Source organism: Lissotriton helveticus, chromosome 7 (assembly GCF_964261635.1).
Source record: "Lissotriton helveticus chromosome 7, aLisHel1.1, whole genome shotgun sequence".
In the NCBI taxonomy this organism is placed as follows: Eukaryota; Metazoa; Chordata; class Amphibia; order Caudata; family Salamandridae; genus Lissotriton; species Lissotriton helveticus.
The window spans coordinates 577,818,970-577,845,676 of NC_136068.1; the positions used below are offsets into that span (position 1 = coordinate 577,818,970).

General features: G+C 45.5%; 1 protein-coding gene across 8 annotated transcripts in view; it reads right to left on the reverse strand.

Annotated features, from left to right (window-relative positions):
• The window catches only part of LOC144768773 (uncharacterized), a 9,320,023-nt gene that overhangs the window by 4,324,276 nt on the left and 4,969,040 nt on the right, over positions 1-26,707 (reverse strand). For all 8 annotated transcript variants that reach the window (XM_078652700.1, XM_078652694.1, XM_078652695.1 and 5 more), the window contains one exon: positions 11,347-11,446. In XM_078652700.1, the coding sequence (XP_078508826.1) occupies positions 11,347-11,446 (100 nt within the window). The remainder of the gene's footprint in view (positions 1-11,346; positions 11,447-26,707) is intronic.

The following is a 26,707-nucleotide window of genomic DNA, read 5'->3' on the forward strand; positions in this document are numbered from 1 at the left end:
AGTAAGGTCAAACGTAAGGACCGCAAACTGGTAGTGTTGCGACCCAACTATAAAACGGAGATACTTTCTGTGTGACTTCAAGATGGGAATATGAAAATACGCATCCTGCAAGTCGATCGACACCATCCAGTCTTCTTCTAGCAGCGCTTGAAGAACCTGTGCAAGAGTGAGCATCTTGAACTTTTCCTGTTTCAGGTAAAGGTTCAAGATCCTGAGATCCAGAATTGGCCGAAGCCTGCCATCCTTTTTGGGGATCAGGAAATACCGGGAGTAGCACCCCTGACCCCTTTCCTGCTCTTGAACCACCTCTATCGCACCTTTTCGAAACAGTGCCAGGACTTCTTCCTGCAGGAGAAGCAGGTGGTCCTCCGAACAATAACCTTGGCAAGGAGGATAGTTCGGGGGAAATTCCCGAAAGGGAAGAGCATACCCATTCCCCACGAGATTGAGAGCCCAAAGATCCGATGTAATCAATTGCCAATCTCGTAGGAAATGGACCCACATGATCCGGAATGGCGGATCTAGGGCTGCTTTGCTGCAGTGGCTGGGGGCTGGGATGGGGAAGAGGAGGGAGAGGAGGAAGCGTGACGACCCCGAGCTCGGGCCCTTTGCTTGCCTCTATAAGATCTGTATAATGTGTTTTGCTGCTGCTGTGGCTGCTGCTGGGTTGACTTATAGGTTCAAAAAGAAGATCTGCTAAATCCTCTTGAACGTTTTCCAAAAGTGCCCCTGGTCTGAAGGCCCAACGACTTTGCTGTCGCCCTGCTGTCTTTAAAGCGTTCCAAAGCAGCGTCTGCTTTTTTTCCAAACAATCCAGACCCGTCAAATGGAAGATCCATCAACGCCACCTGGACATCTGTTCAAAACTCACTTGACTTCAGCCACGCAGCTCTTCTTGTCGCTACGGAAGAACCCATGACCCTTGCCACAGAGTCTGCCGTGTCCAATCCACTTTGAATAACCTGCCTTACTGCAGCTTGAGTATCAGAGATTACCTCTTGGAAGTCTTTTCTATCCTCCTCAGGTATCTTGGGCACCAACTGTTTCACAGTGTCCATAAGAGCGTGGATATAACGCCCCATCAAGCAGGTTGCGTTTGTGGACTTCAAAGCCATACTGGCAGAGGAGAAAACCTTTTTAGCAGCCTGATCCTGCTTTCTCAACTCCTTTTCTGCTGGGACCTGTGGAAATGCACCCGTAGATCTTTTGGAACAGGCAGCCTGCACCACCAAACTCTCCGGCAGAGGATGAGAGGTTAAACATTCCGGGTCTTCAGGAGCTGCCCTATACCTCCTAGCTACCGCCCTAGATACAGCAGGAGCTGATACAGGATTTTTCCAAATCTCTAAAATTGGATCCTTTAAGGCATCATTAAAAGGTAGCAGCGGTTCAGTCACTGATGAAGGAGAGTGAAGGACCTCTGTGAGCAGATTAGATTTAAATTCTGCAGTCGGTAGCGCAATGTTCAACAAACTTGCAGCCTTCTTTATCACCACATGATAAGGTGTCACATCCTTTGAGGGTTCATCAGAAATCGAAACCAAGTCCCATTCAGGGGACAGTTCGAGGCCACTAGCTACAGTCAGGTCCTCAAAAGGGTCCTCAGACACCTGTAGTTCGCCCTCCTCCAGATTCTCCTCTCGATATCTTTCTTCCTCCATCAACTTCTGGGCTTCACGCCTTGATCTTTGCTTCACATTCGAAGCCGTCGGATCCGCAATCGACTCCGCCGGAGCCGGCGTCGAACTCGACATCGGACGAGGAAGAGATCCACGACGTCACTCAGGGTTCAGCATCAAAGTTGATGGAACTGGCGTCGAAGGAATCGGAGTCATCGATCTCGGCGTCGATGGCTTCGGAGTCGAAGGCCTCGCCGGAGTCGGATAATGCCAATGCGACGTCGGAGCCGGCATAAAGGGCATAAAGGGCGCAGGTGCATAGGATTGAGGAACACCCAGACAATATGCCATCGGACCCATGGGACCAGCAGGAGCCCCAGAGGGATACATAGCCCTTGAATAAATTCCGAACATTGCATTCAGGAAATGCGTAGGATCTTGACCTGGAGCCGGGAAGGCCGGGTACGAACCCCCAGGCTGCTCTTGAGGGCGTGGAGTCGAAACGACGTTGATCTCCTCTTCGGGCTGGTGCACCGGAGTCGTACGATCTTCGGGCAACTGAGCCCCTCCCTCTCCAACCTCCTCCTCCTCACCTTTATCCTCCCGACCTGAAGGATGGGATGGGTCCGGAGATGGAACCGCTTTCTGCTTCGGCGAACTCAGCGAATTCGCATGCGACGCCTCAACTTCGGCATCCTGTTCTTCCGAAGCGGAAGATACTACCACCTTCTCGACCAGCTTCACCTGCGACTTCGGCTTGGAACCCGACTCCTTTCTCGATCGATGTCGGGATTCATGGGTTCTCTTTTTATGCTTCTTTTTTGAAGATCTTGAAGCATGGGCCAAGGACAAATCCGATCGCGACCTCGATCGAGACCTTGATTTCGAGCGTCGAGTCCGCGACCTTGATTTCTTCTTCTCTTTTCCTTCTTTAAACTTGGCAACAAGAAGTTTTGCCTCTCTTTCCCGGAGGGCCTTTGGTGTCATCTTCCTGCAGGATTGGCAGTCCTCAACGTCGTGGTCGGAGCTCAGACACCACAAACAGCATTCATGTGGATCTGTAATGGACATTATCTTGCCACATTCTCCACAGGCTTTAAACCCGGTCTTCTTCGAGGTTATGTCGAAAGAGAGAAGACAAAGAGACTAGAAAAATAGCAAGTAACAAAGTTACAGAAAAGGCTACAGATGATCCCAGAAAACCGTTAGCATCGACGACGCGGAAAAATGGGAACTGATGTCATCACGCCGGCGTGGGCCTAATATAGGCGTCGGTGACATCAGCGTAGTCGCGAGCGATGTCGTGCCTCTATGACGTCCGAGTCCACGTCGGCGCGAAGCTACGGAAAGAATTTCCGAATGTTGCTGACGCAGGGGGATATTCACAAGGTGAGGAATCACAAGGTGAGGAATCCACACGGCAGATGTATCTATCAGAAAAAGATGTACGAGCGGATACCAGCTTGGCTCCGAGATGGTCTGAGCCACACCAAATCCTGCTCATGACGCGGACGGCGGTAAAGGTGGATGGGAGGAAGCACTGGATCCATGCCTCCCACCTGAAGAGACTGCCATTCCCGCTTCCTTATGATCAGCTGCAATCTGGTGAAATTTTGACCCAGGAAACTGAGAGCCACTGCATTTGTCCCTTTTTCCGACGCCTGCAAAGCAGAACAAAGGCAAGAAGAAGGAGCAACGGGATCGGGCGAACCGGTCTCAGCTGAATCCTCAAGTGCCCCTAGTCCTGTTATTGGTATCCCAGCGAGCGAAGGCTCTAATGAAGGAAAAGTGTCTCCTTTGCTATTTTTTGATCAGGAAATTCCGGGTCATGTGCGCTACAACCTGCGCCCAAGAAAGCCTCACGGTGCCTCAGACCAGACTGTTAGGAGATAAGGAAAGACTTGAATAGACAGGGTTTGCTAGATTCCAATCTGAGGTACTGAGCGAGACACTGGACTGAACGCGTTGAGAGCTGGAACTTTGTTATTGTGCTCTGTTCAGAAAGAGAGACTTACACTGAAAAATGGGCCAGGTTGTGCATCAGATTCCATCAGAAGCGATTATCTTTGTTTTCTTGAGATGAACAATAGGAGTCTGCCTGTGAGACTCTGATGGACACAGGGAGAAGAACCCTCTGGCAGGAAGGACTGCTGTACCCGAGTTTAGTTTTGGACTTTTAGTTAGGAATGTACCCTTTTGGTCGCATTGTACTTGAAGAAGAACGTCCCATTGCACCACGATATTTGCCATTTTATGAGCCAATGTTTTCTACTTGGACCATGCGTGTGAATATAGCCTTTGTATTAGTAATAACTGATATACTAGCCATTTTTATGGGTGTTTTCATATATTTAGAGTATAAGTATCCCATGCAAACCATGATGCCCTCTACCATTGCCCTGCCTGATCACTTCCTGCTCACCTTAGCACCGCATAAAGAGAGAAATCGCCAGACTTATGCCAAGAACGTATTTGTAGAAATGCTCCACCAAACCCACAGTACTACCAACATGACCGATTGTTGGGTCTGTGGGCTCTTGCCATCGATTATGCATAAACACAACTTATTTCTTTCTCTGCCATTGTCCTACTTAGGTAGCTGTGAAGCCTGATTTCAAATGTTTTCCGCTATGTATAATCATTATGTGGAAAACCCCAAACAATACACAGAGAAGGATTATAGTATGATCCTAGCATATATTGAAACACACCAGGGATTTGACCCAGCCGGAAATGGAGGGGAGGGATCACTGGACCCAGATGCCTGTATGAATTTGTATACTGCTAATGAAAACAATATTTGGTTACAGGACGAACTGTATGATTTTACTAATTTTAACCATTCCCAGTACTACCAGCATTTCGTTGCCAGAAATGTCACCAGCGAACGCATTATGTCAGTCCCTATTTTAAATACTTCCTCCGATTTTTGTGTATAGGGTATGGGACATGTACAGGTTGGAAATAGCATCTGTAATTATACTTATAGAATGAAGATTTTCAGCAGCCCTCCACTGTTGACACCACCAAATGTGTATTTTGTTTGTGGAGAAAATGCTTATACTTGGTTACCGCGTGGGTGGGCGGGGTAGTGTTACCAATCATTCTTGTACCCCCCTGTCTACATAGCACCATCAGACTACCATAAAACACACCAGCTTCATAGTACGAAACAAGTTCCCAATAGACAGCGTAGACAGCTTGACATGACTGAGGTTGATCAGACCGACACGTCCTTGCAACAGTTTACAGACTTCACAAAAGGATTGGTCCCTTTCTGGGGGCCGATCTTCAATAGTAGGGAGATAAGACGGTTGTCTAGGATAGTGGAAAATGTCATTAATATCACCACTGATATAATGACTAATGTCACTGTAGAGCTTCAGGCCACAAGACTCGTTTCGCTCCAGAACCGGATGGTTCTTGACGTTATCTTGGCTGATCGGGGAGGAGCATGTCGAGTGATCAGCAGCTCCTGCTGTGTTTACATTCCAGACTCTGCCCCCACGGTTCATTTGGATATCCAGAAGTTACACCGTATAGCAGCCGAAATGCACACTGAGAACGGGTCCTGGTCGCTCTCCGGTTGGTTCTGGGGGCTCTTGTCGACTTGGGGTTGGAAATTATTGATGATAGTTGCTGGAGCAGCCGGTATCCTCTTTACTTGCAGCCTCTGTATGCAGTGTGGCCCAGCTTGTTGCTCCTACTGTGCCACAAGATTGACAGCCATGTTCACCCCATCTTCTGTCCCCTCCAAGACTCAGTTGCTCCAACAGGAGATTTGTGAGCTGATGGCCATTGATGAGGAAGTCTTCCAGGATTAGTACTTCCTATTAGTTAGCTACATCACGCTAAAAGGAGGGTTTGAGGAACCAGAATTCGATCTGGGCCTAGTAAAATATGTAGTTATTGTTAGTAATTAGCGTGGTGTAGCTATTACACTGATATAGGGATTCTAACACTAATAAGTCTGCACACTTAACTGTTTAGGGATTCATGTACACTTTATCGCATGTTAATTCTCGTTACATGCAAACACAGCTTGACTCGACCAGCGCCATTTCGTGGCCTAGTCTGCTTCCAGCACCCACGAAAACCTTCCATTTCTTTAGCCGAACTGCGTTCCCCTGTGAAATAGTACAACTGTAGCAACCTGCTGCTTCTGCACGTTAAGCCTGTCAAGGTTATAGGTGGGGGTAGATTGGGTAAGCACATTCCAGGAGAGCGCTGTGCAGACTCTCTCGGAGCTAACAGGAGGGAGTCGCCCTCTCGACCTTGCTATAATGAGCTCAACTGTACTAAGGAGGGTTTTGTGTTCCATATATGGTCTTTCCTTTGCACCAACCTGTACCAGCCTGTATTTTTCCATCTTAGGTAACGGTTTCAAAATGCAACAGTATATATGTGGTTTGCTGATAATGTGCCAGCAGTCTTCTTGGCGGACCTCGTGGGGTTAGGTCGCAAGGAGCTCCTCTGGCAGAGTTTTTTTGTTATAATAAACGATTGGACCTTCTACACTGCCAATTGACTGATTATTGGTAACTGGTATATGTGCTATCTGTAAGTATGGCTCTAATTGGGTGGTAATATAATTTTCGGTACTTCAGTTCGGTTGTCGTGGTCGAGGCCTAGACACTGAGGACACTGGCGATGGGGGTCGGTGACCGACATTATTCGGCCACACTTGGAGCAGGGTTTGAACCCGGGCATCCCTACCGGCACCGTAGGAGTCGTAGCGACTCGAGAAAAAACAGATCAGAAGATCAAAAAAGTTTTGTCAAAAAGTGACTATGGGGTAGAGCTTCTCCGTATCTGCGCTAGCTGGCGCGGAAAAAAGAAGAACTGACGTCAGCGCGCGAGGGCGGCGTTTAAGTACTCCGGAGACGTCATTCCGGCGCTAACGATGCCGACGACGGACGCGGAGCCGCGGACGACGCCTACCGACGCACAGGGGTATTGCTACGCAAAAGTTTCCGGATCCAGTCTGACGCCTGGGGATATTCTATTCTAAGGTAAGGAATCTATCACTAACGTGTCTCTTTCAGATGCGGCTATATGCCTGAGGTTGATGCCCAGATGTATTGAGGTGTTCTTGTGCCTATTGTAAGGCCCTGATGCTTACAGTTTATGCCTAATGGGCCGTTCTACTCTGATCTGGGCCTACTAAGACCACAGAAGATGTTTATGCCACATCCCAAGGTTATGCGGAAGTGGTGTTTATGCCTACTCTGAGTTAGGCCACCGTGACCTATACGGATGCGATTTATGCTTACAGGGTCCATCCCTGTCCTACAAGGGCTATGTATAATGTAAAGTGTTGTTTATGCCCTAATGATGCCTACTACAGATGTTCCTACCTAAGGTTTCCTGCTAATGTGATTTATGGTCGAACGTTTACGCCTGAGCTAATGAGGCTCCTGCTTACAGCCATATGTTTGACCTTATCATTTCACCAGTAGGTGTTGGTTAGTGTCCAGTTACTGTTCTGCATCAGGTGATGACGATAAGTACATTTCTTTTACTCCACAGATACGGACTGCTTCCGGTTATCATTATTGATGGATTTTACATTCATCCTAATTGCACCTTGCAATGGTTCTGGCAGCAGCCCCATTGGCCCTGCCCTGTAAATAGTCCCCCTGTACATGACTACCGGGAGCCAGTTGGCGCCGTGTTCACCCCTGTGATTACCGCTAGCTGTGTTGTGCATAATACATATGCTGTTTTTTACCTAAACTAGTGTGGTCTCTTTTTGTAGTGTGCCTTGTGTGTCGCCTGTGTGTGCTGCATGGATGCTTTACACATTTCCTCTGGAGTTTGGCCCACACGCTCTGCATCACGCTACCAGTTTCTAACACATGGATTAAATTGTTTAGATATTACCAGAATTGTTGAGACTTGGTAGATCTCTATCTATTTCTCCTCTGTGGCTTCCCATTTTTGTTTCCAGACGAGATGCTTGTGTGTCTTTGCAGCTTTTTAGAGGCTTTGGTTCTTATTTTTCTGTGTGCCCTTTGTATTATTTTTAGTTGCTGTGCACTTAGTTTCATCTGTGAAACTGGTCCTAAGTTGTGGGTTGTCGTGCTTGTTTTGCTGTGGGGGGTGCTTCCTCAAAGCAGCGTGCCCAGTTTTTGCGCAAAATGTTCCCATTCGCCTATAATGGACAGCTTGTTGATACCAGTAGGTCAGCCAGTCCATGTGGATTTCTATAAGCCAAATTTGTTGATAGTAGTCTGCACCCATTTCATTCTTCTCAGGAGTCTGTGATGTTTTTCGCCATTAGAATGCCCAAGGGGGCTGAGGGTGCGACGGGTGCGTACAGTAATCTGTAGTGTAGAACCAGCTCCTTGGAGACCTCTCCCCACTGAGAGAGTCAAAGCCAGCGGTGCAGGGGACACCTAGAATCTACGGGTTCTTCTTGCTTAAATCATACATTACCAAGGAGACCAGGACAACCAACCGTGGAGAAAAGTAAGTTATTTATTAGCTCGAGCTAAGGACAGGGTCACAGACAATTCTACGGAGACTGCTGCTTTACTCCGCAGCGCACACATAATTATAGCGCTAGCCACGCCCATTTGCACAATACAAAGTTCCTCATTTTGACAAGTTCCTCATCAGAAAAGTTCTTTGTCAGTCTTATATGGCGCAATCGTGGCCAGGGGACATGTGTCTCGGATTGCACAATGTACACAGCCTCGTGCTTCCTTGCCCAATTGGTGTGGTCACGGGGCACGGCCTCGTGCTTCCTTGATCAGATGGTGTGGTCACGGGGCACAGGAGTTGGTCGTGACAGGCTGAGTTACCAACGGTGGGCAGGATGTGGATGAGTCTCTGGCACAATTGGGGGTGTGAGGTACACAGGCAGCTTCTCAGAATCGGCTCGACCACAAGGAGCGGAGAGGGTTGAGCAAGTTTCAACAGGGACGTGGAAGCTATTCTTCACCAGGTTGCCGAGAGCATGGCAACACAAAATGGAGTCTTGTGGGTCATTTAAATTACAGTTCAACAGTAGGCACAGCAAAAGGGTTGCGTGATCGCTTTCGCTCTAAGGAAGCACTTCGTAGCTTAGCAAGGATTCGCCTAGACGCTGGCTCAATAAGATGTAATCAATAGTTGTCTTATTATTATAGGTGGGTGGGTGAATTGTTCGCGGCACACACGATGTAGATAAGAAGTTTGCTGTTTCCAAATTGTACGTTTGCAGGAAAATGTTAAATCTCAAATCAAGGCTCACTCACAACACGAGTTTGTCGTGCATGCACCATGGGCTTGCGGAGGGGGTCATTCTTCACGTTGCTTCCAATCTAAGAGGCAACAAAATTATCACGATAAGAGCGCTGCCAACATAGCTGAGTAACAGTTAATGAAGTGCCGACCGCCGAGGCGTCCCACATACTTGGTTAGCGACGACTCCCCACCTGCAACCTATTCAGAACACATCTGCAGCCCGAAAAACAACTGGTTGGGCCGAAATGCGGAAATAAACGATGTTTGGTCCGTGTCACGTGACCGACGCGTATCTGTGTCACGGAGCAGCTCTTAAAGCTATAGTGACTTTTGTTATCATGAAGTAAGGGCTGCATTGTCATTATTTGTATCAGTGTTGTTAGAAAATACTAGGTACATCTCGCATGGCCTGCATTTAGATTTAATGTAAAATGTCAGCGATTTGATAATAAAAAACAATTTTCAAGGGCGTCTTTGAAAAAGACGTTATTGAAAATTTTGCCATGTAAATTACAGAGCGATTAATCACAAAGAAAAAAAGTACGCCTGACAGAATAATATATTAGTAGAGTCCATTCGACCTTAATGATCAACCTTCCCAAAGAGGTAATGGGGAAGTCTGTTTTTTTTTTAAAACAAAACTTTATTTAAAACTCTATTCAATACACTCTCCACAGAGCCAGTGGAAGCAAGCTGATAAGATCAACAGGAGACTACAACCAATGTATAATTGTAACTACTGGTACTTTTAAGTAAAGCGTAACCAGAAACTTAATGGTCATTGTTTCTACTCATTTAACGTTTACCTGTTTGCGCGTCCATGCACAAATGTAGAAGTGTGGCTCACCGATTAGAGCTGCAGACCCTTAGGCAGAGGTCTGGCCCGGGACTAGGGTTCAATCCCCATAGCGACAGGGTCTTGGGCTCAATGTCCTCGGACCTGATAATTCTCGCCTCGGTGCCTTCTGTAATCATGGGTTCCACTCTGCAACTCTGATAAATAGCTTGCTTAATCTCCATACTGGCCCTAACAACACTAGAATGCCTGGCTTCACCTTGGGGGTGCCGAGGAGTGGACACCTCACAGGAACAGGCCAGGAAGGGTTCCACAGCGGTATTCGTACAGCGCTTAGAGACCCCTGGGTGATAGGCGCTATACAAGTGCAAATTACATTTACATTTACCTGCACATATTTTACAAAGGAAAGTACATATGACACAGGCTCTCAGTCACCCATATACATATATTTATTCATACATACACATGATCATACATCCCAAAATACCACCATCTTATTGATACACATGGCAGCCCTGTCATAGTGCACCTAGTCAAAGTATTTTCTTCAAACCATAGTATCTGGCTGTTAGGACATATGGCTAAAAAGCAACGGAGCTGGCGTGGTGGTGTCTGGTAACAAAAGGGCAAGTTGCTTGGCCTTCCGTAGCTCATAATGATTTTCCCTGATCAGAAGTAGCTCTCACTACAGAAAGGGTTGGAGACCCCTGCCCTAAATATTAGAGCAGATTGTTAAACTGTAAAATGCTCTAACATTTCAGTATATTGCACATTCAACTAATGTGCTCACCGTCTTTCTCTTCCGGTGAGTCGTCTTCAATTTGTATTGTTCCCGGTCAGGTGTATTTATTCTGCTGAGAATTATACTTGTTTGAGTATTTCTATTCTTCTGTGTATCCCATTTGTTGTGCTCCAAATTACATTAGTTTCTGTGTGACCAGCACGTTGTGACTTTCGTTTTGTTATTTGGCATTCATGTTAACAGGTATCATATTTGTAGTCTTGTCTTTATGGCATAAATGTCTTTCATACACCAAGAAATTGGCTGTTATCTTAAAAATGTTAAGTCTGCTTTCCACAGACCTGAATGCAGTAGCAAATGAATTTTCAAAATGTTGTCAGCCTTGATATTTTTCCTTTTTTCACATTATCTGTATAAGTATTATATATAATCTATGTAACTGCCCAGTGCTAAGGTACCCTATGATCTACTACTGTCCAACAAGTCAAAACACTGTCAAGACTGTCTTGCCAGGTATACCATGACCAGCAGTTAAATCCCTAAGGATAATCTAATAACCTTCCTTGTTTATTCAATAAAAGTCCAAGGCTTTATGAGATACTTGTCCTATCTATTCTAAAATAAATAGTGTATGGATGAGCAAGCTTCATAATATGATATTGCCACTGTGACCTGAAGAGTGCCTTATTTCAATACTATCTCTATTAACCCCGATGTGCTAGTGGAACATTGCTGTCTACCCTACCAAGCATATGCAAATAAGCCATCGATAAGAATATGTGTCAGAATTATTTTTTCATTCTAACAGCAGTAAGGTTTCTCATTCTGGTGTACCAGTACATACGACAGTGCTGCTCTCATTATTACAGAAGGTACACATTTTCAACACTCCTTCTATCATGTGATCTTGATATTTTACAGAATAATATATATCATCACATTCATAGTTTGCAGACCTTGCTGATGAGATTGCCTCTTTCCTTCATGAAAATGATTTGCTGAAGTTCTGGCTGCAGATCCCCCATCAGATGCGAGCCTCCTGGGTTCATTTGTCCTCTGAGAAATACAGCAAATTATTGGATTTATTCATTCACATTATAACAGGATATCTAAAATCTATATAATTGTGATTACAATTTAAAAAACTAATCCATCTAACCTTATTCACAAATTAACCATCATAAACTTTAATTGCTAGATCTACTTATTTTGGTCAAATGGAGCAATTCCTTAGGTTTCCCAGATCTTCTCTGTATATGTCCTTGACCATGAGTGAGGTTGGGAAACATCCGTATGCGTTACAACGCATGTCATTACCCCGCATTTTTTACTCCGCAAAAACCTTTACAACGCAGGGCTTTACACCTCAAACCATTACAGCACATTCTCCATTACAACGTCCCGGTGGGGTTAGAATAGTAAATTGTGTTGTAATGGATTGCGTTGTAAATGCCTGCATTGTAAAAGTTTTTGTGGAGTAAAAAGCACGGAGTAATGGCACGCATTATAAATATGTGCGGAGTAAAGTGTCCTATTCATGAGGTCATCAAGCACTGGGAACATGATCTTGATCTGCCAACATACAGGATTGGAGAAACTAGGCATCGTTATACTGGGTAATGTCTTTTCTGATATCCATAACAAACAGAAAGTCTGACTTTGGACCCCCTTAGCTTGTTTGCTGGTACTTACCAGTAATATTTCCATTAAAGGGATTGGCATACTTCCGTGGTGATTCTTCATGTGAAGTGAAGCCTAAACGGAAGCTAGTACCAAAACTGCTTTTCACACAAAATCCAAGAGACTGATGAAAGACAAACCAAACATATGGTCTCATTGAAACCACAATACATGTTTTGGTTGAACTATGAACAGTACAGAGGGTTGGGGATATGTGTAGAATGCAGAGAAAAAAGGGAACTGCGTTGAGATGAAGGTGAAAAGAAGTTTAGTAATGCACACAAGTCACAGCTGTGTACACAAAATAATAATTGATAACATGGCTGAAACCATATTCTAATCATACATTTACAGAACTGAGAGAGCAGATTGTAAGAAATTGGGTTACTGGTTTGAGGGGGTGGAACCCTTCTCAAGCAACAACCACAATTCTTGTAAGGGTGAAGTCACAAGTTCAGGCCAACCACGATGGCGCGGAGGTCAGCTACAGGGACCAGGTTAGTCCCACTTAAAGAGGTATCTCCTCGGTCCAGGGCCAAGAGTTTAGTTTGCTGTGGGAGGGGCCACGAGGAGCAGCTTCATATGGCAGTTGAAAAAGCACGAACAGCCAGCTGGGTGGGGAGGATGGTCACTGCTACAGCAAGAAGATCCTGTTGCGTATTGTCAAGGCTGGAGCTTAGCACTGACGAGCACCGTGGTGGTCGATGCTTTAGGGCAAAGTTTGTTTGCCTGAACTTTGCATTGGTGATGGGTGTGAGCAGAAAAGTTTTGGCACCAACAGGCCAGTTTGTGAAGAGCCCAAACACTTCATAGAAGCTCAACTGAGCCAAACACAGTTTCATTGACCTGAGGGGCACCACTTGGGGTCATGAACTCACTCCAGCAAAGGCCAGCATGGCTGAGGCAGGTCCAGTAGCAGGTCCAGACAGCAGGTCAGCTGGGCAGTTGTGGGGAGCCTCTAGGGCTTGTTATGTCCCTGTAGCTCAGAACAGGAGGCCAACTGGCTGACCCTTGGAGTCACTTCAGTCTAAGATGAAGAGTGCAGGTCCAATCTTCCTTCTCAGCAAACAGGGCAGCAGGCAGCAGAGCAGCAGCGTAGCAGGGCAGCAAAGTGGTAGTTATTCTTGCAGAGGAGCAGTACAGTAGTTCTTCATCTGTGGTATCCACAGTTCCAGGTCTGAGACATGTTTAAAGAGCTATTTAAGTGGATGGTGCAATCAGTGCTGCAGGCCCACTGGCATATTTTAATTTACAGTCCCTGGGCACATGTAGCACCACTTTGCTAGAGACTTACAAGTAAATTAAATATGCCAGTTGGGTGTAGGCAAATTCTACCATGTTTAGAGGAAAGGGTACCATCACTTCAGCACTGGTTAGCAATGGTAAAGTGGACAGAGACCTAAAATCCAACAAAGATGGGTTCAGAAAACAGGATGGTGAAGTCAAAACGTTTAGGGATGACCCTGCAGAAAGGGTCAAGTCCAACACAGATGTGTTTGTGATTGAACAGAACAGCTCTTTTTGAGAATAGCAAGTTTGTGATCAAGGACAAAAGCTAAGATAGAGTTATATGAAGATAGTTAACATGATGAATTGTCCATAATGTAAAGTGAACTTGTGACTTAGCACCAAATATAGTAAAATGTACTGTTGGCATGTTGATTGATGAAGTTTGACCAACCAACATTGATGAGGTGCATGGTCAACGCCTGTTGTACTAGTGCTTATCTCTTCAATTATAGCAGCGAAACGCCACTAATTGGCTGAATGATGATCTCATGTAGTCCGATGATAATTTATGGAAAGAGAACGCACTTGTTAAGGGGCAGACCTCAAACCACATGTCGATGAGTTCTCCCAGTGATCTCTGTCAATATGAATAAACGTCATACTGTGCTAGAGCCTACAGAGAAATTCTTACAGAATTAGTCTTGTTCTTCCATAGTCCCTAGCTGGAAGAAAAAGTCAGATGCAAAAAAAAAGCAGAACATTACAGATACAGATTCAGAGGGAAGAGGATCAGCAGGACTAGAAGATGTCCAGACAACTGTAGAAGAAGGCTCAGGTAAGGGAAGCACCAAACAGCACTGAAATGGTACCTTCAGAACCAGAGCTATGGCAGAATGGGAGAAAAATAAAAGACAGAGGACAAATAACATTCTAAAAACTACTTGAATGGATTGTGGCACAGCTACAAGATATTTCTTCTCTCTTTGGGATTACATTTTTGAATACAGAACTTTCTTTAGCTATTGGTCCCCATGTTCTGGCTAGTGGCCCCACACACCCCCAACCTTATATTTCTATGTACTTGATACGCAATACTTCAATTGCTCTCTCTGGATTTTTGTCTTAACGCGATTGAGGTATCTGTTTTTTATTCTAACATAATTGAGGTGTCTGTTCTGTGCCTCTTGTTTTCAAGTCTTACAACTCCTTTCTGTGCACATATCCATTGGTTAAGGATGCTGTTTTTATTGTATAATACATTGTTAAAAAATTGAAAGTTTCTCTCTCCTCCTTTCCTTGACTCTGTGTATTCTTTGTGATAATAATGTGCAATGGGTTAGATTTATGTTTTTAAATGTTTTGTTTCACTATTTGTACCAAAGTTGCTTCTAAAATGGTCACCTACATGTTGTCTTGAAAGTCTCTAGTCCTGTATTATAAGACTTCTTTTTGACTAATCATGAACAACATTTGTGTACAAGTTTTAAAGTTTGGTGAATGGTGGTGGGCTCTCGATTTTGGTGATATAAAAACATTTATTTTCGCGTATATCATATTTGTATGTGAATGTAGACTTCCATGCTTGCAGCCCTGAGGAAGTCTATAGCTTGGCAAAACTCGTTGCTTGCACTTATCTGCAATCTTTGAAGAAGAACGGAATAAAAAAGAAAAGTACAAGCAATGACCGACTTGTCTTATTTTCTTTGTATCTGTGTATAACTCTCTGCCCTCGCACTCTAGCTTTTGTGGCCTCTATTATATGTCAGAATTGCAGAATTGCCAATACTAGCCTGACATGCCAGAGAACAGCAGACCACAATGCCCGCGATACATGAAACAAGGAAACAAGGTGAGCGATGGGCTTGAAGGTGGGGGTTCGCGCTCACAGGTAAGCAGACAAGCAGTCATGGCCCAACCCTTCCACACCACCAAGCAGGCACAGCAAGGACTTTCTTAGGGCCTCAACGATTACTACAGGAATGTTTTGACCAGCTATGGAACTATAACTGCCCTGCTGGGAACCCTAACCTCCGAAGAGCAAATGAAAGAAAGTGACTGAGGACTGTGAGCTTTTTATGCCTTGAAGGCCACAATGTTCAATACACCAGAAAGCCACTAACTCAAATGAACCCTTCAAACTATTGCTTCCGACAAGTGAGTTGAGGCAATCTCAGCCACCTCAACGAGAAGGGCAGGAACCATCCGGTTCTCTTTATTAGCCAAAGATTTCTGTCTAGAAAGCAGAACTGGGCTGCATTGATAGACTGCTTTGCACAGTATTGCCTCACACATGTTTAGGCCTTACTTATTTGCCATGAGGTTTGTGGTCCAGATGGATTGCAAGCCAAATAAGTAGTTGATGGATATGAAGGAAGACAACCCTAAGTTGCTCCTATGGTCAGATTATTTACAAGGATTGACTTCTCAGTGGCGCACAAAGCAGGGTTACAGCACAGGACTGTGAATCAACATTTCTGCTGGTTTCCCAGTCCAATGAGTGGACTTTTCTCGCTCTGGACTAAGTACTGCGAGGGCGTCCGGTGTTTTTATACTGGTCTGCCAGTCTTCTGAAATTAGTCTCTTCACTCCTCCATGAGGGACATGGATGTTTCAAATGTGTACCATTTAGTGTGTAGAGGATGCTTGTATGGAACACGTGTGATGCCATAGCAACAGTGGGAACCTTTTTGTCTTTACTATAATCTAGTGGTACCTAATTTGGAGGCAAACAGGGAGAGCCCAGAAAGCAGATGTGAACTGGAGGGCTGCCTGATTCCAGGCTTCCACTGTAGTTGGTATGGCTGACGAATATTAAGGAAAGAAGAGCGAGGACTCATCAGAAGCTAGGAATGCCCCCTGCCCTTTCCTAGCCCATCGTTCTCTGAAAGGGCTGGCACCTACAGGTTAACAGATAGTTAATTGGTGCAAGCTTTCTGGTCTTGGTGCTTTTGCTTTGTTTTTCTCCAGCATATTAAACTCCAAGTTCCACCCGATCTTCCTGCTCACACTTCATGACAAAGACCTTGTCTGGACCAGTCAGAGTGTGATAAGCAAAAGTGCAGAACTACCCACAAACACTATCAGAACTTACATTGAAATCCAAAACTACTGTCTGCCACTTTAAAATAGAGCTAGAGTTGAAACTTCAAGCCAGTGTGCCCTCATTTCTCTACCACAAATTTGGGCCACACACCAGAGGCAATCAAGAAATCCTTTTGTTTTCTAGGTCATGAGTAACTACCTCCATCTTATCTTGCCATGTTCAGAACCAGAAGAACAAGTTACTTTCCTCTGGTAACGCTTTATCTGGTAGAGACTCTATGTAGCCGCAGATTCCTTACTTTAGAATTATCCCTAAATGTCAGACTGGATCTGGAATTTTTTTGTGAGCAGTATCCCTGCACTCTGGTAGGTGGCAACATTCGGCTCTGCATGGTGTCATCCAGGATGAAATTGACGTGCGTGGTGCCTCAGCGCACTGATGTCCGTTTCTATTTGCGAGTTTCCACTCCAGAAGCACGGAGCCACAACGATCACTGAGCACCAGTGTGAAAAACTGCACCCTGAAAGGGGAGCAGACTTGACCGTACAAATCTGTTCACAAAACGGGCAGGATGGGTAGGTCATTAAAGAATCTGCAGCTAGATAGTCTTTACTAGATTAGGTGTTAAAAAGGTAAGTAACTTACCGGGTTAGAGTGGGGGACTACATATCAACCCGCACCCTTGCGGAAACCCACATATACAGGCACCCGGCATTAGTCAGCCTATCAAATCTCGCACCAGATCGCTGGAGGGGTAATATCCATGTACAATTTGCTGTTTCTTATTTGAAATATACGATGTATGATGAGATGGATGTTCCATAATGCACTTATATTGTCTGACTGCCTGTGTACACCTGGCATCATGTCATAATTGAAAATGTATAATTATGTACCATGGAAAATAAAACTCTCAATAAAAAAAATGTAAACAAAAAAACAAAACAAAGGTAAGTAACTTGTTCATCTGATAGAGACTTCCAGCTGTAGATTCCTTACCTTAGAATAGATACCCAAGCAATATCTCCCAAGAGGTGGGTCTGCGAAATGATTTCACACAAAAAAGTCCTGCAAGACCGAACAGGTGAGGTGCCCATCCCTATGGACCTGACTGTCCAGGCAGTAGTGCTTGGTAAACGTGTGCAGAGATGCCCAAGTTGCTACCTGGCAGATGACTAGGACCAGAACTCCTTAAGCTAATGCAGCGGTTGAGCACAAACCCTCAGTAGGTTGTGTTTTTTCCACTGTGTAGCAGATTTTAATGCAGAACGAAATCCAATGGGAGATGGTGTGTTTATAAACAGTCTTCCGTTTCTTGGGTGCCATACCCCATGAAGAGCTGATCGTCCACCCGGAACATTTTTGTGTGGTCAAGGTAAAAAGACAACTCTCTTTTTGGGTGCAGCCAGTGGAGCCTCTCCTCTTCCTTAGAGGAATGAGGCAAAGTACAAAAGGTAGGCAAAGTGAAGGACTGGCCTACATGGAACAGGGTGACAGGTTGCTCAAGTCTGAAGGACCAGTTTGTCATGGCAAAAGGAAATGTAGGGAAGTTGAGAGTACAGTGCCTGTAGCTCACTGACCCTCCTGGCAGATGTAATTGCTACAAGAAAGGCCCTCTTGTTGTTGAGGAGCTTCAGAGGACAAGAAAAAAGCAGCTCAAAGGAAGTGCATATTAAGAAAGTAAGAACCAAGTTAAGGTCCCTTTGAGGCATAACAAAGGGAGATGTGGGAAACGTATTGTAGACCTTAAAGGAACCTATTTGCAATAGGGCACTTGAAGAGAGAGGGCTAATCTGACAGCCCCAGAAAGGCTGAGATGGCAGATAAATAATCCTTCAAAGTGCCCAATGCAGAGCCCTGCTGGGCTAGGGTAAGGATGAACAAAAGAACCTGGGAAAGGGGAGCAGATAAGGGGTCACACTGTTTCTCAGCACACCATGCCACACATTTATTCTAATGGCCAGCATATTCCGTCTTGGTCAAGAAAGGCCAGGCTACCAAGATAACATTGCAGACTTCGGGCAGACAGTCGAAAGCTGTCAACTGTCGCCGCTCACTCTCCGTGTATGAAATCGGAGGGTTGACAAGGTCGAATGGAGACACTCACTTGATGTTGCAACATAAGATCCTCCCAAAGGGGCTGCCTTTTCGGAGAACTGATAGCCATGCCCAATAGTTCTGGATACAAAACTCTCAAACCCTAGTCTGGAGCCACAAGGATGACTTGGGCCTGGTCATTCCAGACCTTTTTGAGAACTCTGGGCAGGAGTGGTATAGGAGGAAATGTGTGCAGGATGCCTGAACTACACTCGAGCCAAAAGCGTCTCCGAGCGAGGGTCGCCTTGGAAACTCCAGCACGCAAAACTGCTGACAAAGCTTGTTCTGGGTAGTGCCAGACAGATCTAACCAAGGCCCCCTCCCTAATCAAAGAGACCTTGCACCACTTCCAGATGGAGACGCCATGTGTAATCTGCTAGACATCTTTGGTTCAGTTCACCCGCTTTGGCATTCAGAGAGCCCACCAGGTGTTGAACCACAAGGGAAATGACCTGATGTTACAGCCATTCCCAGAGGTGCAAGTTTTCTTGACAAATGTTCCACGACCCCGCCTACCCTGTTTGTTGCAGTACCACATTGCAGTTGTGTTGTCCATGGACACCTGCACGAGCCTCTCCTATATGGAGGGTAGAGAGGCTTTTAATGCCAGTCATATCACTCAGAGCTCCAATAGGTTGATGTGGAGTCCCGATTCTGCCGAAGACAAGAGGTCTCTGATCTCTACCTCTGCCAGATGGCTGCCCCATCCTAGGAGTGACAGATCTACCACTACTGTCAGATCTGGTTGGAGAAGGGAGAGGGGTCTGCCACTGCCCAATAAAGATTTGTTAACCACCACTGCAGATCTTTTGCAGTGCCCTCCAAGATCTGGATCATGTCGGAGAGAATCCCCTGATGCTGTGCCCACTGGAACTTCAGGTTCCACTGCAGAGCCTGCATATGACAGCAGGCATGTGTCACAAGCAGTATGCCAGAGGCCATGAAGCCTAGCAGCCTCAGAGTCAGTATCACAGAAACCCAGGACAGAAGCTGAAACATCTGTATCATAGCCTGAATATGCTGGACTGGCTATTTGGGAGGATACACCAGAAACTGTACTGTGTCCAGAACAGCTCCAATGGAAGGGAATGTCTGAAAAGGGGTCAGGTGTGACTTCTGCATGTTGATAGTGAACCCAGTGAGTGCAGAAGGTCCGTCGTAGTCTGGAGGTTGCCTGGGACGATCCGTCATCAACGTAGGGGAAGACTGGCATCCCTGATCTCCAGAAATGAGCTGCAACCACCACTATCACCTTGGAGAGCATCCAAGTGTGCTGGTAAGGCCAAAGGATAGCAAAAAAACTTTAGGTGCTCGTCACCTACCGTGAACTGCAGGTAGCGTCTGTGGTCAGGCAGTATGGGAGGTGGAAATAAGTGTCCTGTAAATCCAACGTCAACATAAGTCTCCTGGGCCCAGGGCAGACAGGCGCATTTTGAATTTCTCTTTTTTCAGATGCAAAGTGAGAGGGCCTCCGTCTTTCTTAGGCACCAGAAAGTAGCAGGAATAGCAACTAACCTTGGGCTGTAAACTCTGCTCTGCTCGAATTCTGGCACTCTGCGTCCCATGGAGGAAAGCAGAATTCCTGAATTCCGCCATTCGTGTGCAAAGTGGAGTTTTTTTTCTATTCGTGCACTTGAGTTTTCTTTTTGCGTTTAAATGCGCGCCAAGACTCTCAGGCTGCTTGCGAGCGTGGACGAGACTTCTCACACTGCAAGACAGCTCCCGCTAGGCTTCGCACTCACTCACACGACTTCTGGCCGCGGCGGCACCATTCTGGCATTCTTAGAGCCGATTTGAATCTCAAATGGAGTGGTTGAGCAGCTTATCTGCTTGAGAATGCAGTTGAGAGGCATTTGGAGTGGATTTTCTTCTCAAACTGGCTGTTGGAGTTGTATTTTGTGCGAGAAGCCTTATGTTTTAAACTTTTGTTTTCAAACCAGAGCAAGTGCCCCAGAGACTCCAACTTCCTGTTCCTGTCCAGCAGGCTCCTCCCAGTGCTTTGTGCCTCTCCTGGTCACTTTTCATTGGGATTTGGAGCTGGAAGGATCAATTTCCTTGTCTGCTTCATATTTACCATTGGACTTAAGGACTTTATTTTTTAGATATCACAAGTTGAAAAACTGGAGTACAAGGGTGTTGTTTGCTTGACCTGAGGCATGCACCTGGACTTATTTGTGCTTTTATTCGATTTCTGAAATGTATTGTGGTGGGTGGTCTGCAGTTTTAGTAGAGGACTAGTATTTTTATGCATTAAATGTATCTTCTTTTGCAAAGGAAAAATGTTGCACAGTTCAGTACATTTTCTTCTCTTTTTTTTTTAATAGGTTTGCAATATTGATTGATTTAATTCACTATGTGACCTAATTTGCCAATGAATATTCCAGCCAATAGACCCTGTACTATTCATGGGTGCATGAAACAACTGTTTCTGTGGTGTCTGTAGAATTGAAACATCATTTAGGCCATGGGTGGCATTGGATTAAAATACAAAATGTGCATTATTTCGTGGCTTTTCACGTTTTCCCAGGCAAACAGTGTTTAGGTTGGGTAATGCCTTTGGAGCATGTGTGTTGTGAAAAGTTTTAGCCCAGTTAATTTTCGTTTTTGCCATTGTTGAATCAAAGCTGTGTTCACTGTGTTACCATGCCTCTTTTGTCTGGCCACTGTGTGTGTGTGGATGTGTTTTTGGCATAGGCCACCTTTTGCCTTTGTTGTTCATGAATCACTATGCCATGTGGCCAGGGGCCATTTTATATAGTCGGTGTCAACCCTAGGCCTGCATGTGTTCTTTGTTTTCCAGGCGTCCTGCTTGTTGTTGTGACCATGTGACTGGTGGCTATTTAGTGTAGCCAGCCAGTGTGCTTTCCCCATAGGCCTCCATTTTGTCTTTGTTTGTTCCCATGCCCCCTTGCTGGTTGTTGTTGTGACCATGCTGTTGGCAGACAATTTATGTAGCCAGCTAGTGTGCTTTCCACATATTCCAGCATTTCTTCTTTGTTTGTGGCCATGCCCCCCTGCTGGTAGTTGTTGTTACCATGTGGCTGGCGGCCATTTTGTGTAGAGAGCCAGTGTTCTTTCCCCATAGGCCTGCATTTCTTATTTGTTTGTAGCCATGCCTCCTTGCCGGCTGTCTGACCATTAGGCTGGTGTTCATTTTGTGTAGCCAGCCAGTGTGCTTTCCCCATTGGCCTGCATGTCTTCTTTGTTTGTGGTAATGCCTTCTTGCTGGTTGTTGTTGTTGTCTGAATACGTGGCTGGTGGCCATTTTGTGTAGCCAGACAGTGTGCTTTTGCCATATGCCGCCATGTCTTCTCTTTGTTCCCCATGCCTACTTGTTTGCTGTTTGACCATGTGGCAGGTGGCCATTTTACATAGGCATCCAGTGTGCTTTTGCCATAGGCTTGCATGTGTTGTTCTTCTATCATTATATTGCGGCCATGCCTCCTTGCTTGCTGGTTCTGCATGTCGTTGGTCAGTGGCCACTTTTTGTAGGTAGCCAGTGTGCTTTTGTCATAGACCTGCATGTCTTCTCTTTGTTACAAATGCTTTTTTGCTCTGTGTTGTTGTTGATGACCATTTGGCAATGGCAGGCAGCCATTTTGTGTGTCCAGCCAGGGCGGCCCATTGCCATATGCTTGCTTGGATGGTTGAGCAATGAGATAGCCGTTTAATAAATTAAAATAATAATGATATGCTTGAGGATACTGTCACTTATTTATAATTTTTTTATTTTAGTTTTACATATTTTTTTGTAGATTTTATTTAAGCATTTTCATAACATCTGGCTACTCCATGACGAGTTACCCTTGTCATTAGCATCCAAGTGGTTAACCACTTGGATGCTAATGACAAGGGTAACTCGTCATGGAGTGCCCATTCATTTAAATGGAAATATACAGTAAATTGCGAGATAGCCTTAGCACCCAATTAATGAATCAACCCCATGTCTGCTACAGGTGCACAACAGCAATCACTGTATAAGGGTTATTAGATTGTCAATGCATTTGTCAGCTGCACCTTCTTGCGTGCCACATCCCACATGATGCATTGCACATAAAGCAAACAGTTAAAGCTGTGGTGTTTTGTTGTTGCGCTTTCTAATCCTTCATTAGTGTACAGTCATCATGAAAGCTTGTGTTGGTATAGTTTTCCGTTTTACGAATGAACAATGTATACTATTGTTAAATATTTATAATAACTTAAGTAACCACACTAAATGATATTGTTGGTTTGTACTACTACCTGAACTGCAACAATGCCATGTTTCACTGATGTTTTTCGTGCTTCTTTGCTTTTAGGTTCACAAGAGAAGAGACCTCTCCCACAGTACTGCCAGACAGAAGGCCTCTGCATGATGTGATGTGTGACTAACTACACAACACGGTCGTGTCTTCAGCTTGTTGTGAAGCTAAGTGTGACTGCCAAGTTACAGCTTCAAGATGGCCCCAAAGAAAGGTGTTGCCAAGGAAGTGACGTGCTGACCGCAATATTTTTCACCAAAGTTATGCCTACCGCACAGGCCTATGGTGAGGGGGCTGAGAGCAGCACCCCTCCATCAACTGCACCCCCTTCCCAACCTAAGCCTGGGACCATGTATGTCAGTGAGGCAGCTAGTGGAATCATGTCAACGCCGATGTGTAGCGATGTTGAATTGGATTTATCCCTTTCGCAAAACAGTACACAATATTTTCAGGAAACACAGCAAAGTGGACTGCAACCACAGCCAGCAATGGATTTGTCAGATGTTGGAGCAGAAGAATAAGATACTTACCTTCGGTAACACTTTTTCTGGTGGATACAGTATCTGCTTGTGGATTCCTCACCTCATGAATATCCTCTGCGCCAGCATTTCGCTGAAACTTTTTCCTAGCTCTCCACGCCGACGAGGTTGTCACAATGCTATGGCTTTGCATGCAGCTCGGCATGATGTCACTGGAGCCATAAGAGAGCCATGTCGGCATGATGACGTCAGTACCACCCATTTTTCCTGCTTTAGAGGCGAACGGGCGGACCAACCATAGAGACAATGCATACATGGTACACAGTATTCACACAAATACACAAATACACACAGTGTAAAGTGAAAAAGGAAAGCAAAAGAAAGCAAGCATTTCCTATTAGCCTACACAAAGGCAAACAGAGGCAATATAAAATGACAATATGAAACAACCATATTCACCAATACCTCTTAAGTTATAAAAGGGTGGGCAACGGGGAGGAGGGGGAGTCAGTGAGGAATCCACAAGCAGATACTGTATCCACCAGAAAAAGCGTTACCGAAGGTAAGTAACTTGTTCTTCTGATAGATACACCTGCCTGTGGATTCCTCACCTCATGAAGAGAATCCCACAGCAGTCCAAACCCCGGAGGAGGATGTCCACCCTTCTATACCAAAAAGTCTTACAAAACAGAGCGCACAAAATGACCGTCCCTCCTCACCTCGGAATCTAAAGAGTAATGATTTGCGAAAGTGTGGAGGGAGGCCCAAGTTGCGGCCTTACATATGTCCACCACAGGAATACCTCTGGACAAGGCAGAAGTAGATGATTTAGCCCTGGTGAAATGAGCTCTAATGCCTTCAGGAGGCTCCTTACCAGCCATGGAGTAGCAGATTTTGATGCACAAGATGATCCGCCTGGATAGAGTGCGCTTGTGCACCGCTTTGCCCTTCATGCCTCCAATGTAGCCCACTAAGAGTTGATCTTCCAACTTTCTTTGTTCTATCCAGATAAAAACTAACCGCCCTCTTAGCATCTAAGCAGTGAAGCCTCTCCTTCTCCTTGGAAGAGTGAGGGGAGATTAGAAAGTAGAGAGGGTAAAGGACTGGCCTAGATGGAAGGGAGTTACCACCTTAGGCAGGAAAGCAGAGCTGGTCCTGAGAACCATCCTTTCAGCATGAATAGTCCGAAACGGATCCTTAGAACGCAAAGCCTGAAGCTCACTCACCCTCCTGGCCGAGGTGATAGCCACAAGGAAGACCGTTTTGAAGGACAGCAGTCTCAAAGGACTACTATGCAAAGGTTCAAATGGGGAACCCATTAGGAAAGTTAAAACTAAATTTAAATCCCACTGGCACATAGTGAAGGGAGTGGGCAGAAACATCTTAGTAAGGCCCTTAATAGACCTTATAACAATTGGAGAGTTAAAAAGAGATGGCTGATCAGGCAAACAAAGAAATGCGGATAAAGCAAACAAATAACCTTTAACTGTAGCCATAGCACAACCCTGCGGGGCCAAATGCAGCAAAAAACAAAGAACGTCTGAAAGATGAGCCTTTAAGGGATCAATAGACCTCTCTCCACACATTTAACAAATCTTGACCACCTGTAGGAGTAAATAGACTTGGTGGAGTGTCGGTTGGTCGATAAAATAACATCCACCACGTCAGGCGGGAGAGAGAAATAATTCAGGTTGCCCAGCTCAATCTCCAGGCATGAAGGTGCAGGCTCTAGAGGTGGGGGTGTAGAACCTGCCCCTTCGACTGCAAGAGGAGGTCTACCCTGAGAGGGAGATGGAGCGGAGGGTGCGACGAGAGGTGAAGAAGGTCTGTGTATTGCCCCCTTCTTGTCTAATCCGGGGCAATTAATATAACTTGGGTGTAGGAAGGTGGAATCTGACTAGATGGTTGCCCCAAAAATGTTCCTGGTGCTATTCAGGGCCCCAGCCTGTCTGCTTTCCTCTCTAAATTGATTGCAAGTACATTAGGTACACTCCAGTTTGGTTACTGGGGTACCCTTGCGAGTCCCTAGTTTATAGTACACCAGGTACTAAGGGCATAGGTACCCCAGAGGCCTACCAGGGGTTGCAGCATGTATTATGCCACCCCTGGAAAGCCTTCCAAAATGACACCACAGGACTGCTACTGCAGCCTGGGAAAGGTGGTGCATGCACCCCTTACTAAGATATAGGTTCCCCATATCTATCTTTAATCACTGCACATAGAAACCTATCAGTCACTCCTATGAAAGGCCTTATCAATCCTGAAGGCAGGGTGCTTGGCTTCATGTGAACAGGTGCCCATGCATGAGCAGGACCCCTCTGCAGCCTTCAGAATCTATTCTCTGTGGCGGTTCTTTGATGCAGCCAGACAATATACTCTTAAGTGCATAATAACCTTGTGGTAAATGCTAACTTTGAAATGGCTGCATGGAAACATGTTGTGTTTGGTGTCAAACACTTTGGAATCCTATACCCCACCACCAGTCCTGGCGGCGGGGGTAGAATTTCACCCTTATAGAGGGAGAGACATGTACACACCGGTATACCCGGTACCAGTTTAAAAGAGCCCTGGCATTACAAAATGGATGCTGCAGCCACAGACACGAGTCTGGCCTCCTGCTCCTGACCGAAACTCAAGCAGGGGAGGCCTGGACAATAGGTGTCCTGTCACAGGGAGGTGCAACCACCTCCCAGACAGGCTTTAGTGTATTGGGGCTGGGTGAGTGCACTCTGAGAGTGTGTTGAAGTCTGCACTGGGGGACATTTGCTGTCCCTGTGCATAGCCCAGTTCATACCGGTTGCAGGGGTTACCAGCCCCTGCTCTGGTGCGAAATTGGACAAAGGAAATGGGTGTATCCACCCCTCTTTCCAGACCCTCCCATAGGTGGGTCCCCAGAGTATGATCAACACCTTTCTTTTTGTGTAAATATTTTATTTGGAAAACCACATAGATATCGCTTTGGAAAGCACAGACAAAAGCCTACAACCCTTAGGGCCGGCAATAAAGAACAAATCATGCAAAGCCAAAGGAGCACAGCACAGCAACCATCGGTCCTAGGGTATAGCACATCGTAAAATCAGGATTTATATCAAAGCGTGTCTGCGAAACAACCGGCCGTGAGAGGATTCCATTTTATAATAAGGGAATGAGGATCTTAAGAACATACAATCTAGCAAAGTCTTAATTGGAGCAAACCATGTAACAGGATGAAAGCATTCAGCATGAAACGATAGAAAGGTAAATCAAGGACACGAAAAGCAAGATATGTAAGCATACATTAAACGTGCGCTAACCCGGTGCTCCTCTCGATAGAATGACAATCAATGTAAAAACAAGTAGCGCACATTGCAAGATTCCTCCCAGATCGAACTAAACTCAAGCCCCCATCTAATCAAAGGTACACAATAAGAAGAAAAGGAGAAAAAGAAAAACAAAGAGAAGAAGGCCATAGAAATAAAGAAAGAAAACAAAACCCCATCCCCCCAGCCCCCCACCCTGCATACCAGCAGAAGGCTACGGCCACCCCCCCCCATAGGCATGCCTATCG